Source organism: Leuresthes tenuis, unplaced genomic scaffold (assembly GCF_036924035.1).
Source record: "Leuresthes tenuis unplaced genomic scaffold, fLeuTen1.0.hap1 SCAF_21, whole genome shotgun sequence".
NCBI classification, from domain to species: Eukaryota; Metazoa; Chordata; class Actinopteri; order Atheriniformes; family Atherinopsidae; genus Leuresthes; species Leuresthes tenuis.
The window spans coordinates 7,696,813-7,708,537 of record NW_027325375.1 but is presented as its reverse complement, the minus strand read 5'-3'; the positions used below and the strand labels follow the sequence as shown (position 1 = coordinate 7,708,537).

The 11,725-nt window shown below is 40.1% G+C and overlaps 1 protein-coding gene across 1 annotated transcript; it reads right to left on the bottom strand.

Moving 5' to 3' along the window:
* Positions 1-8,064: 8,064 nt before the first annotated feature.
* LOC140279272 (serine/threonine-protein kinase pim-1-like) lies at positions 8,065-10,277 on the bottom strand. Its single transcript, XM_072374399.1, has 8 exons — positions 10,016-10,277; positions 9,683-9,835; positions 9,364-9,458; positions 9,235-9,282; positions 8,907-9,125; positions 8,544-8,724; positions 8,275-8,445; positions 8,065-8,156 (listed from the first exon to the last, which is right to left on the bottom strand). Exons 1-8 carry the CDS (start codon positions 10,275-10,277, stop codon positions 8,065-8,067), a joined length of 1,221 nt encoding a protein of 406 aa, XP_072230500.1.
* Between the last annotated feature and the right edge of the window lie 1,448 nt (positions 10,278-11,725).

Below are 11,725 nucleotides of genomic sequence, written 5' to 3'. Positions count from 1 at the left end.
TAAAATTTCCAAGTTATACTTTTAAAAAGAAAAAAATGTTTATCCTAAAAATAAGTTTGGAAGTTTCTGCATTACAAACCCAGAAGTGTAGCTTAAGGCACAAACTGAATGATTCATATATATAACCAAAATGAGTAATTTCAAGTTGTTGCATGAATTTCTCCCTTACTTTGATCTTTCTTGAGGGCTTTCTTTGTCTTCTGCACAAAATCTTTGTTCATTGTGATTTTTATGAAGTTCCAGGTATAGATTCAACACGCGTAGAGTTAGTCTTCACAAACGTTCTGAGATATTAGTGAACTGAACTATAGAATGTTCTGATGTATGTTCTGATGTATGTTCTGATGTATGTTCTGATGTATATTGTGATGCATGTTGTGATGCATGTTGTGATGCATGTTGTGATGCATGTTGTGATGCATGTTGTGATGTATGTATTACATTTGAGTGACATCATAAAGTTCCTTCATGATGTCGCCTAGCAACACAGAAGGGCTTGGCTCCGCCCTAGGCAATATTATGAAAGAAACCAAGTATTGCCTAGTAAAAAAAAAAAAAATTAAAAAAACAGAGAAAGGGATGTGGAAGTTTCAACCATTTCTTTTCAACCACCATCCTGATCACGGCAGCTATATTAAATGGCTGCTTTTCTTTCTTAACAAAGTGGATGAGGTCGTGGATGCCAAGCCTGGCCTTAACATGATGATGCTGGACATGATGAAGGAAAGACAAGAGGAAGACCCAGCTAAATATGGTTGAGTGTGTCTCATGTCCACAGTGCATACAGGCAGTTACCTGGAGGACAACTGTGACCACCTAGCAGACTTCCTGGAAACCAAAACCAATTCCAGAAGTCCTGAAGGTCTGAGAGTGGAGCAGCTGGTCGACCTGACATCACCAACCACCTTCACAAAAACAGATTCCTGTGTTCTGTATCATCTGGCCGGATACATCGTGAAGTGTGTCTTTAGCTGCTCACACTGCGAGACATGCAAGCATGTACTTGTGCAAAATGCAGATGATGCACATGAGCATGTTGTTCTGCTGCAGTTGAAGGAATTCAAACCGGCTGCACTTTATCGGCCATCTGACGAGGTCTTCACTGTCGTCCAGCATGTGGAGCAGCTGTTCCGTTCAGGACAGATGGAGTGCACCAATGCAGTGGAACAGCTGGAAGAGGAGGCCATGCTTCTGGAGAGCAGCCTTCCATCATGCCATGATGTGAAGAGAAAGATAGTCTGCAAATATGTCAGGCTGAGGTTAAGGATTGCGGCAAAGTGCATCAGGGCTGAAAGGAGAGAAGACTAGAGTAAAGGTTACCTTGGCAGCAAGAGTCAGAACAAGAAGACCAAGAAGGCTTAACCTCCTGCACCAAAGGCCATAATATCTAGGCCACTACCAAATACTTTAGTTATTGCCATGGATGTATTTGGCCTCTCCATTCCTGCTCAACCTCCAGCAACCACCAGCATCTTCCTGCAGCCATCAGTGAGACACCAGCGAGCAGTCACCACTAGTAGCTTCCAATGGTAGCAGCAGCAGCCTCTGCGAGCAGCAGCAGACACCACCAGCAGCAGCAGACACCACCAGCAGCAGACACCACCAGCAGCAGCCTCTGCGAGCAGCAGCAGACACCACCAGCAGCAGCAGACACCACCAGCAGCAGCAGACACCACCAGCAGCAGACACCACCAGCAGCAGACACCACCAGCAGGAACAGCCACCGCCAGCAGGAGCTTGCAGCCAAATCTGGCTCAATATATGTATTAAGTTTAGTCCCTATTAAATCAATGAATAAAATGAATTCATATTTTTATTGTTAATGTTCTATTGTCATTTTATCTGTGTCTTGTAAGATGCCATTGAGTGCTTTGAAAATTGTGTCTAAAAATGGATTTTATTTTTGTAATATTTAGCGCAATTCATTTTTTCACATTTGAGATCATTCAGTCATCAGTGATACATACCTCCTGGCAGAGGCCCCACCCAATACCTGAGAGGGCCAAGCGCCCCTAACAGCCACACAGTGGGCCAGCACCTGCCCCAGGAGTGCCCCGGGAGTCGTGACGTGCCCACAGGTGGGTGAAGTCGCGAGCAGTGGGGAGAGGAAACACCCCCCCCCGGGAGTAGCACAAGCAGGCCAGATGACAGAGTAGATATTTCTGAACTCAGTTATATAGGGCTAATATAAATGTGAAACTACTTGAACTAATATTCAAATGTCAGAATATTAAATAAACATTCACTTTCTTTGAAAATTGTGTCTAAAAATGGATTTTATTTTTGCAATATTTAGGACAATTCATTTTTGCACATCTGAGATCATTCAGTCATCAGTGAACACTTCCTCTCAGAGAAGTGAACACTGATAATTAAAAAAAAACAAATTTTATAATTGTTCTGTTCCTCTTCTGGTTGTCTTCTGCAACACTGTAGATGTACCTGTTGAAGAACTAATACAGAAGGATTCTATTCTATTCTATTGTGTTCTATTGTATTGTATTGTGTTGCGTTATGTTCTATTCTATTGAATTGTATTATATCATCTTGTATTCTGTTGTATTGTATTGTGTTATGTTCTATTCTATTGTATTCTAATATATTGTATTCTATCCTATCCTTACATCCTCACATCACAGAGAATGTGACATATTTATAATGTATATTTATTCCTGTTAAATTCAGACATAAAGATTTAGGTTTAAATTTAAACATGAATCAAACTTTCAATAAAATGTCATTTGTTTTGATTAACAGTGTGTGTGTTGTTTCTGTCTCACGTGAACCAAGTGTGATTCAGAAGCTGCTCCAGCGTGGGGCGCTGCTTGGGAACTTTAATCAAACACTGCTCCAAGAAATCCAGGCAATCTGGAGGATGTGAAGAAAAAGAACAAACATTGTTAGGTCTGCAGTGGTCTATCAGAATGTGAACTGAAACAGATTATCTTTTCTTAATGACAGATGTGTTTATGGGTGTTTGTTTTACCTTGAGACAGCGTACTGCTAATCTTTAGTCTCTTCCTGATGAAGTTAGTGGACCTGAAATCTTTGTTGTGGAGCATTTCAAACAGCACCACTCCTACCTGCCACACTGTTGTAGGTCCAGCACTGTATGTACAGGAGTTCAGCCACTCTGGAGGGACATGAGCACTGGTACCTTGAGGATAAAGACATGAGAATAAATGTTAGAGGACGAGTGGCTTTGGTTTTTAAATCACTGATTGGAGAAGAGCAAAATCTGAAGTAATAACATACCATAAAAAGTCCGATATATAGATGTCTTTTTGTTGATGCAGCTCATTCCAAAGTCTATGAGACGAAGTCGTGGGACATCTGAGCCGGTCTCAATCAGGATGTTTTCAATTTTGATGTCTCTGTGGAAGATGCTGTTTTGTTTCAGGTGGACTGCTGCATCAACCAACTGTTGTATTATAATCTGAAAGAGGAAAAAAAAAAGGTTAGATATTTAAGCAGAGAGGATGGTGTGACATTTTTTATGGCTTTAAATTATTTTGATAACCATTATGAAATCATTTAAATAAAAAAAGCAGAAAGTGTGACGATGTCTCTCAAAGAATGACATTCACAAAGATTGCAAATATTTTCCATCAGCTTACTTTGGCCTCATCTTCCTGGAGGGAGCCTCCATGCTCTTCGATGTAGTGAGCGAGGTCCTCGGCAGGCATTGGTCTCTCCAGCACAAGAATCAGTTCCTGCTGTAGATCATACCAGTCCAGCAGGGACACAGGTGCTGAGTGCCCCACTGAACTGGCAGTGCTACCTTCCAGCTTCAGCATGACAGCCACCTCCACTGAAATCTGCCTCCCATTCTTGTCCTGAAACATCACAGCAACAAAGAAAGTGTTAGGCAGGGAAAACCACAGTTTATCTATAATCCAGTGATAGTGCTGATAAAAGCAGAAGTTACTGCCGTTGCTAACTTACTTTATGTTTGCAGAACACTTTGTCCTTTGGAATGTGTTTGATGGCTACCTGCAAGATACAAACGAGACTTTGGTTAGTCACATCATACGGTGAGTGTCTTGAATATGACAATGTGTGTCTAATACATACGGGTAAATGATCTTCTCTCCGACAGCCTGCAAACACAGATCCACAGCCTCCTTCGCCGAGCTGATTTTTCTCCTCATATTTCTCCTCAAATTCAGCTAAAATAAAACATAAACATCATTTTAGTTTGACAGTACATCAGAAGAATTTCAATGATAATTTACACAGGTTACCTCTATAAATTCTTTATATATATATTTAAAAAAACAAACATATATATATATATATATCGCCTAGGTAATACCTAATATAAATACTTATATTAAATATAACGCACTTGAAGCTAAATGTTACATTTTTTTATTAATGACTGACCTCGTTGGGCATCTATTTGGTCCTGTATGGTCTCAGTTTTCTTCGTTCTCTTCCTACTCTGTGTTTCCTCAGCAGGTAAGGCCTTCCTCTTTCTATTACCCCTCCTTATGTCCCCATCAGATGTACAACCATCTACATTGTTGCTACTGGATCCTATAAATGACAATAACACATTGAAACATTAGCATGATGACACTCACATGTTTGTAATTTGATTGAAAATGTGTGTTTAGATCAGTGTGACAAAGTTAAAGGACATTATGATATTCAACCACTACAGCTAAAATGTAAGTTAATTATGCAGCTGTAATTTCACAGAATGCACCAGCCTACCACTTTCCACTGAGGAGGAGGCTGACTCTTGATTTAACACGACATCCAGGAGTCCCCTCCTTCTCTTTGGGTTTCTTGAGGGTGCCTCTCCATCTTCTGTAACCTTCCTCTTTCCTCTTTTCACTGTCCTGACCTCGTCCTGACAGCTTGTAGAAGGTCCTGCCACCTCAGAGACCCTGGTTCTTTTATTGGTCAACTGCTGGTCAGGACTGGCTTTTCTTTTGGTTGCCTTTGTCCGGCCATCCTTCACTGAACGTGTCATGCTACTGTCAACTTCTACAAATAACAATAAAAAAAAGTTGTCATTTTGTTATTAATTTATCAAATAATTCTTTATCACTCCCCAAAAAAGATTCAGATTACAGACACATAACCAGTGATGATGATCTGAGGAAAACAGGGAGTGTAATACAGAAACTTCTTAATTTGCAAAAACAGTTGTAACTGTTTGGTAACCACAGTATTTTAATTAGTATTAAAACCAAATTTAGGAAAAATAAAAGTCATTACAGATCTATTGTTTGAAAATCACTTTTAGTATAACCCAAGAATACCAACTAGCCTGAATTTTAAACAAATTGTTAAAATTTCCAAGTTATACTTTTAAAAAGAAAAAAATGTTTATCCTAAAAATAAGTTTGGAAGTTTCTGCATTACAAACCCAGAAGTGTAGCTTAAGGCACAAACTGAATGATTCATATATATAACCAAAATGAGTAATTTCAAGTTGTTGCATGAATTTCTCCCTTACTTTGATCTTTCTTGAGGGCTTTCTTTGTCTTCTGCACAAAATCTTTGTTCATTGTGATTTTTATGAAGTTCCAGGTATAGATTCAACACGCGTAGAGTTAGTCTTCACAAACGTTCTGAGATATTAGTGAACTGAACTATAGAATGTTCTGATGTATGTTCTGATGTATGTTCTGATGTATGTTCTGATGTATATTGTGATGCATGTTGTGATGCATGTTGTGATGCATGTTGTGATGCATGTTGTGATGCATGTTGTGATGTATGTATTACATTTGAGTGACATCATAAAGTTCCTTCATGATGTCGCCTAGCAACACAGAAGGGTTTGGCTCCGCCCTAGGCAATATTATGAAAGAAACCAAGTATTGCCTAGTAAAAAAAAAAAAAAATTAAAAAAACAGAGAAAGGGATGTGGAAGTTTCAACCATTTCTTTTCAACCACCATCCTGATCACGGCAGCCATATTAAATGGCTGCTTTTCTTTCTTAACAAAGTGGATGAGGTCGTGGATGCCAAGCCTGGCCTTAACATGATGATGCTGGACATGTTGAAGGAAAGACAAGAGGAAGACCCAGCTAAATATGGTTGAGTGTGTCTCATGTCCACAGTGCATACAGGCAGTTACCTGGAGGACAACTGTGACCACCTAGCAGACTTCCTGGAGACCAAAACCAATTCCAGAAGTCCTGAAGGTCTGAGAGTGGAGCAGCTGGTCGACCTGACATCACCACCCACCTTCACAAAAACAGATTCCTGTGTTCTGTATCATCTGGCCGGATACATCGTGAAGTGTGTCTTTAGCTGCTCACACTGCGAGACATGCAAGCATGCACTTGTGCAAAATGCAGATGATGCACATGAGCATGTTGTTCTGCTGCAGTTGAAGGAATTCAAACCGGCTGCACTTTATCGGCCATCTGACGAGGTCTTCACTGTCGTCCAGCATGTGGAGCAGCTGTTCCGTTCAGGACAGATGGAGTGCACCAATGCAGTGGAACAGCTGGAAGAGGAGGCCATGCTTCTGGAGAGCAGCCTTCCATCATGCCATGATGTGAAGAGAAAGATAGTCTGCAAATATGTCAGGCTGAGGTTAAGGATTGCGGCAAAGTGCATCAGGGCTGAAAGGAGAGAAGACTAGAGTAAAGGTTACCTTGGCAGCAAGAGTCAGAACAAGAAGACCAAGAAGGCTTCACCTCCTGCACCAAAGGCCATAATATCTAGGCCACTACCAAATACTTTAGTTATTGCCATGGATGTAATTGGCCTCTCCATTCCTGCTCAACCTCCAGCAACCACCAGCATCTTCCTGCAGCCATCAGTGAGACACCAGCGAGCAATCACCACTAGTAGCTTCCAATGGTAGCAGCAGCAGCCTCTGCGAGCAGCAGCAGCCTCTGCGAGCAGCAGCAGACACCACCAGCAGCAGACACCACCAGCAGCAGACACCACCAGCAGCAGACACCACCAGCAGCAGACACCACCAGCAGCAGACACCACCAGCAGCAGACACCACCAGCAGGAACAGCCACCGCCAGCAGGAGCTTGCAGCCAAATCTGGCTCAATGTATGTATTAAGTTTAGTCCCTATTAAATCAATGAATAAAATGAATTCATATTTTTATTGTTAATGTTCTATTGTCATTTTATCTGTGTCTTGTAAGATGACATTGAGTGATTTGAAAATTGTGTCTAAAAATGGATTTTATTTTTGTAATATTTAGCGCAATTAATTTTTTCACATTTGAGATCATTCAGTCATCAGTGATACATACCTCCTGGCAGAGGCCCCACCCAATACCTGAGAGGGCCAAGCGCCCCAGACAGCCACACAGTGGGCCAGCACCTGCCCCAGCGCCCCTGGCCAAGTGCCCCGGGAGTCGTGACGTGCCCACAGGTGGGTGAAGTCGCGAGCAGCGGGGAGAGGAAACACCCCCCCCCGGGAGTAGCACAAGCAGGCCAGATGACAGAGTAGATATTTCTGAACTCAGTTATATAGGGCTAATATAAATGTGAAACTACTTGAACTAATATTCAAATGTCAGAATATTAAATAAACATTCACTTTCTTTGAAAATTGTGTCTAAAAATGGATTTTATTTTTGCAATATTTAGGACAATTCATTTTTGCACATCTGAGATCATTCAGTCATCAGTGAACACTTCCTCTCAGAGAAGTGAACACTGATAATTTAAAAAAAACAAATTTTATAATTGTTCTGTTCCTCTTCTGGTTGTCTTCTGCAACACTGTAGATGTACCTGTTGAAGAACTAATACAGAAGGATTCTATTCTATTCTATTGTGTTCTATTGTATTGTATTGTGTTGCGTTATGTTCTATTCTATTGAATTGTATTATATCATCTTGTATTCTGTTGTATTGTATTGTGTTATGTTCTATTCTATTGTATTCTAATATATTGTATTCTATCCTATCCTTACATCCTCACATCACAGAGAATGTGACATATTTATAATGTATATTTATTCCTGTTAAATTCAGACATAAAGATTTAGGTTTAAATTTAAACATGAATCAAACTTTCAATAAAATGTCATTTGTTTTGATTAACAGTGTGTGTGTTGTTTCTGTCTCACGTGAACCAAGTGTGATTCAGAAGCTGCTCCAGCGTGGGGCGCTGCTTGGGAACTTTAATCAAACACTGCTCCAAGAAATCCAGGCAATCTGGAGGATGTGAAGAAAAAGAACAAACATTGTTAGGTCTGCAGTGGTCTATCAGAATGTGAACTGAAACAGATTATCTTTTCTTAATGACAGATGTGTGTATGGGTGTTTGTTTTACCTTGAGACAGCGTACTGCTAATCTTTAGTCTCTTCCTGATGAAGTTAGTGGACCTGAAATCTTTGTTGTGGAGCATTTCAAACAGCACCACTCCTACCTGCCACACTGTTGTAGGTCCAGCACTGTATGTACAGGAGTTCAGCCACTCTGGAGGGACATGAGCACTGGTACCTTGAGGATAAAGACATAAGAATAAATGTTAGAGGAGGAGTGGCTTTGGTTTTTAAATCACTGATTGGAGAAGAGCAAAATCTGAAGTAATAACATACCATAAAAAGTCCGATATATAGATGTCTTTTTGTTGATGCAGCTCATTCCAAAGTCTATGAGACGAAGTCGTGGGACATCTGAGCCGGTCTCAATCAGGATGTTTTCAACTTTGATGTCTCTGTGGAAGATGCTGTTTTGTTTCAGGTGGACTGCTGCATCAACCAACTGTTGTATTATAATCTGAAAGAGGGAAAAAAAACAGGTTAGATATTTAAGAAGAGAGGATGGTGTGACATTTTTTATGGCTTTAAATTATTTTGATAACCATTATGAAATCATTTAAATAAAAAAAGCAGAAAGTGTGACGATGTCTCTCAAAGAATGACATTCACAAAGATTGCAAATATTTTCCATCAGCTTACTTTGGCCTCATCTTCCTGGAGGGAGCCTCCATGCTCTTCGATGTAGTGAGCGAGGTCCTCGGCAGGCATTGGTCTCTCCAGCACAAGAATCAGCTCCTGCTGTAGATCATACCAGTCCAGCAGGGACACAGGTGCTGAGTGCCCCACTGAACTGGCAGTGCTACCTTCCAGCTTCAGCATGACAGCCACCTCCACTGAAATCTGCCTCCCATTCTTGTCCTGAAACATCACAGCAACAAAGAAAGTGTTAGGCAGGGAAAACCACAGTTTATCTATAACCCAGTGATAGTGCTGACAAAAGAAGAAGTTACTGCCGTTGCTAACTTACTTTATGTTTGCAGAACACTTTGTCCTTTGGAATGTGTTTGATGGCTACCTGCAAGATACAAACGAGACTTTGGTTAGTCACATCATACAGTGAGTGTCTTGAATATGACAATGTGTGTCTAATACATACGGGTAAATGATCTTCTCTCCGACAGCCTGCAAACACAGATCCACAGCCTCCTTCGCCGAGCTGATTTTTCTCCTCATATTTCTCCTCAAATTCAGCTAAAATAAAACATAAACATCATTTTAGTTTGACAGTACATCAGAAGAATTTCAATGATAATTTACACAGGTTACCTCTATAAATTCTCTATATATATATTTAAAAAAACAAACATATATATATGTATATATCGCCTAGGTAATAGGTAATACCTAATATAAATACTTATATTAAATATAACGCACTTGAAGCTAAATGTTACATTTTTTTATTAATGACTGACCTCGTTGGGCATCTATTTGGTCCTGTATGGTCTCAGTTTTCTTCGTTCTCTTCCTACTCTGTGTTTCCTCAGCAGGTAAGGCCTTCCTCTTTCTATTAGCCCTCCTTATGTCCCCATCAGATGTACAACCATCTAAATTGTTGCTACTGGATCCTATAAATGACAATAACACATTGAAACATTAGCATGATGACACTCACATGTTTGTAATTTGATTGAAAATGTGTGTTTAGATCAGTGTGACAAAGTTAAAGGACATTATGATATTCAACCACTACAGCTAAAATGTAAGTTAATTATGCAGCTGTAATTTCACAGAATGCACCAGCCTACCACTTTCCACTGAGGAGGAGGCTGACTCTTGATTTAACACGACATCCAGGAGTCCCCTCCTTCTCTTTGGGTTTCTTGAGGGTGCCTCTCCATCTTCTGTAACCTTCCTCTTTCCTCTTTTCACTGTCCTGACCTCGTCCTGACAGCTTGTAGAAGGTCCTGCCACCTCAGAGACCCTGGTTCTTTTATTGGTCAACTGCTGGTCAGGACTGGCTTTTCTTTTGGTTGCCTTTGTCCGGCCATCCTTCACTGAACGTGTCATGCTACTGTCAACTTCTACAAATAACAATAAAAAAAAGTTGTCATTTTGTTATTAATTTATCAAATAATTCTTTATCACTCCCCAAAAAAGATTCAGATTACAGACACAAAACCAGTGATGATGATCTGAGGAAAACAGGGAGTGTAATACAGAAACTTCTTAATTTGCAAAAACAGTTGTAACTGTTTGGTAACCACAGTATTTTAATTAGTATTAAAACCAAATTTTGGAAAAATAAAAGTCATTACAGATCTATTGTTTGAAAATCACTTTTAGTATAACCCAAGAATACCAACTAGCCTGAATTTTAAACAAATTGTTAAAATTTCCAAGTTATACTTTTAAAAAGAAAAAAATGTTTATCCTAAAAATAAGTTTGGAAGTTTCTGCATTACAAACCTAGAAGTGTAGCTTAAGGCACAAACTGAATGATTCATATATATAACCAAAATGAGTAATTTCAAGTTGTTGCATGAATTTCTCCCTTACTTTGATCTTTCTTGAGGGCTTTCTTTGTCTTCTGCACAAAATCTTTGTTCATTGTGATTTTTATGAAGTTCCAGGTATAGATTCAACACGCGTAGAGTTAGTCTTCACAAAAGTTCTGAGATATTAGTGAACTGAACTATAGAATGTTCTGATGTATGTTCTGATGTATGTTCTGATGCATGTTCTGATGTATATTGTGATGCATGTTCTGATGTATATTGTGATGCATGTTGTGATGCATGTTGTGATGTATGTATTACATTTGAGTGACATCATAAAGTTCCTTCATGATGTCGCCTAGCAACACAGAAGGGCTTGGCTCCGCCCTAGGCAATATTATGAAAGAAACCAAGTATTGCCTAGTAAAAAAAAAAAAAAATTAAAAAAACAGAGAAAGGGATGTGGAAGTTTCAACCATTTCTTTTCAACCACCATCCTGATCACGGCAGCCATATTAAATGGCTGCTTTTCTTTCTTAACAAAGTGGATGAGGTCGTGGATGCCAAGCCTGGCCTTAACATGATGATGCTGGACATGTTGAAGGAAAGACAAGAGGAAGACCCAGCTAAATATGGTTGAGTGTGTCTCATGTCCACAGTGCATACAGGCAGTTACCTGGAGGACAACTGTGACCACCTAGCAGACTTCCTGGAGACCAAAACCAATTCCAGAAGTCCTGAGGGTCTGAGAGTGGAGCAGCTGGTCGACCTGACATCACCACCCACCTTCACAAAAACAGATTCCTGTGTTCTGTATCATCTGGCCGTATACACCGTGAAGTGTGTTTTCAGGTACTCACACTGCGAGACATGCAAGCATGCACTTGTGCAAAATGCAGATGATGCACATGAGCATGTTGTTCTGTTGCAGTTGAAGGAATTCAAACCGGGTGCACTTTATCGGCCATCTGACGAGGTCTTCACTGTCGTCCAGCATGTGGAGCAGCTGTTCCGTTCAAG

Excerpts from the sequence above, each read along its gene's own strand:
- LOC140279272 (XM_072374399.1), bottom strand. The coding sequence starts at position 10,277 with ATGACACGTTCAGTGAAGGATGGCCGGACAAAGGCAACCAAAAGAAAA. Across the intron at positions 9,459-9,682 it reads CCAAATAGATGCCCAACGAG|CTGAATTTGAGGAGAAATAT; the intron begins GTCAGTCATTAA and ends GTTTTATTTTAG. Across the intron at positions 9,126-9,234 it reads AAGTGTTCTGCAAACATAAA|GACAAGAATGGGAGGCAGAT; the intron begins GTAAGTTAGCAA and ends GTGATGTTTCAG.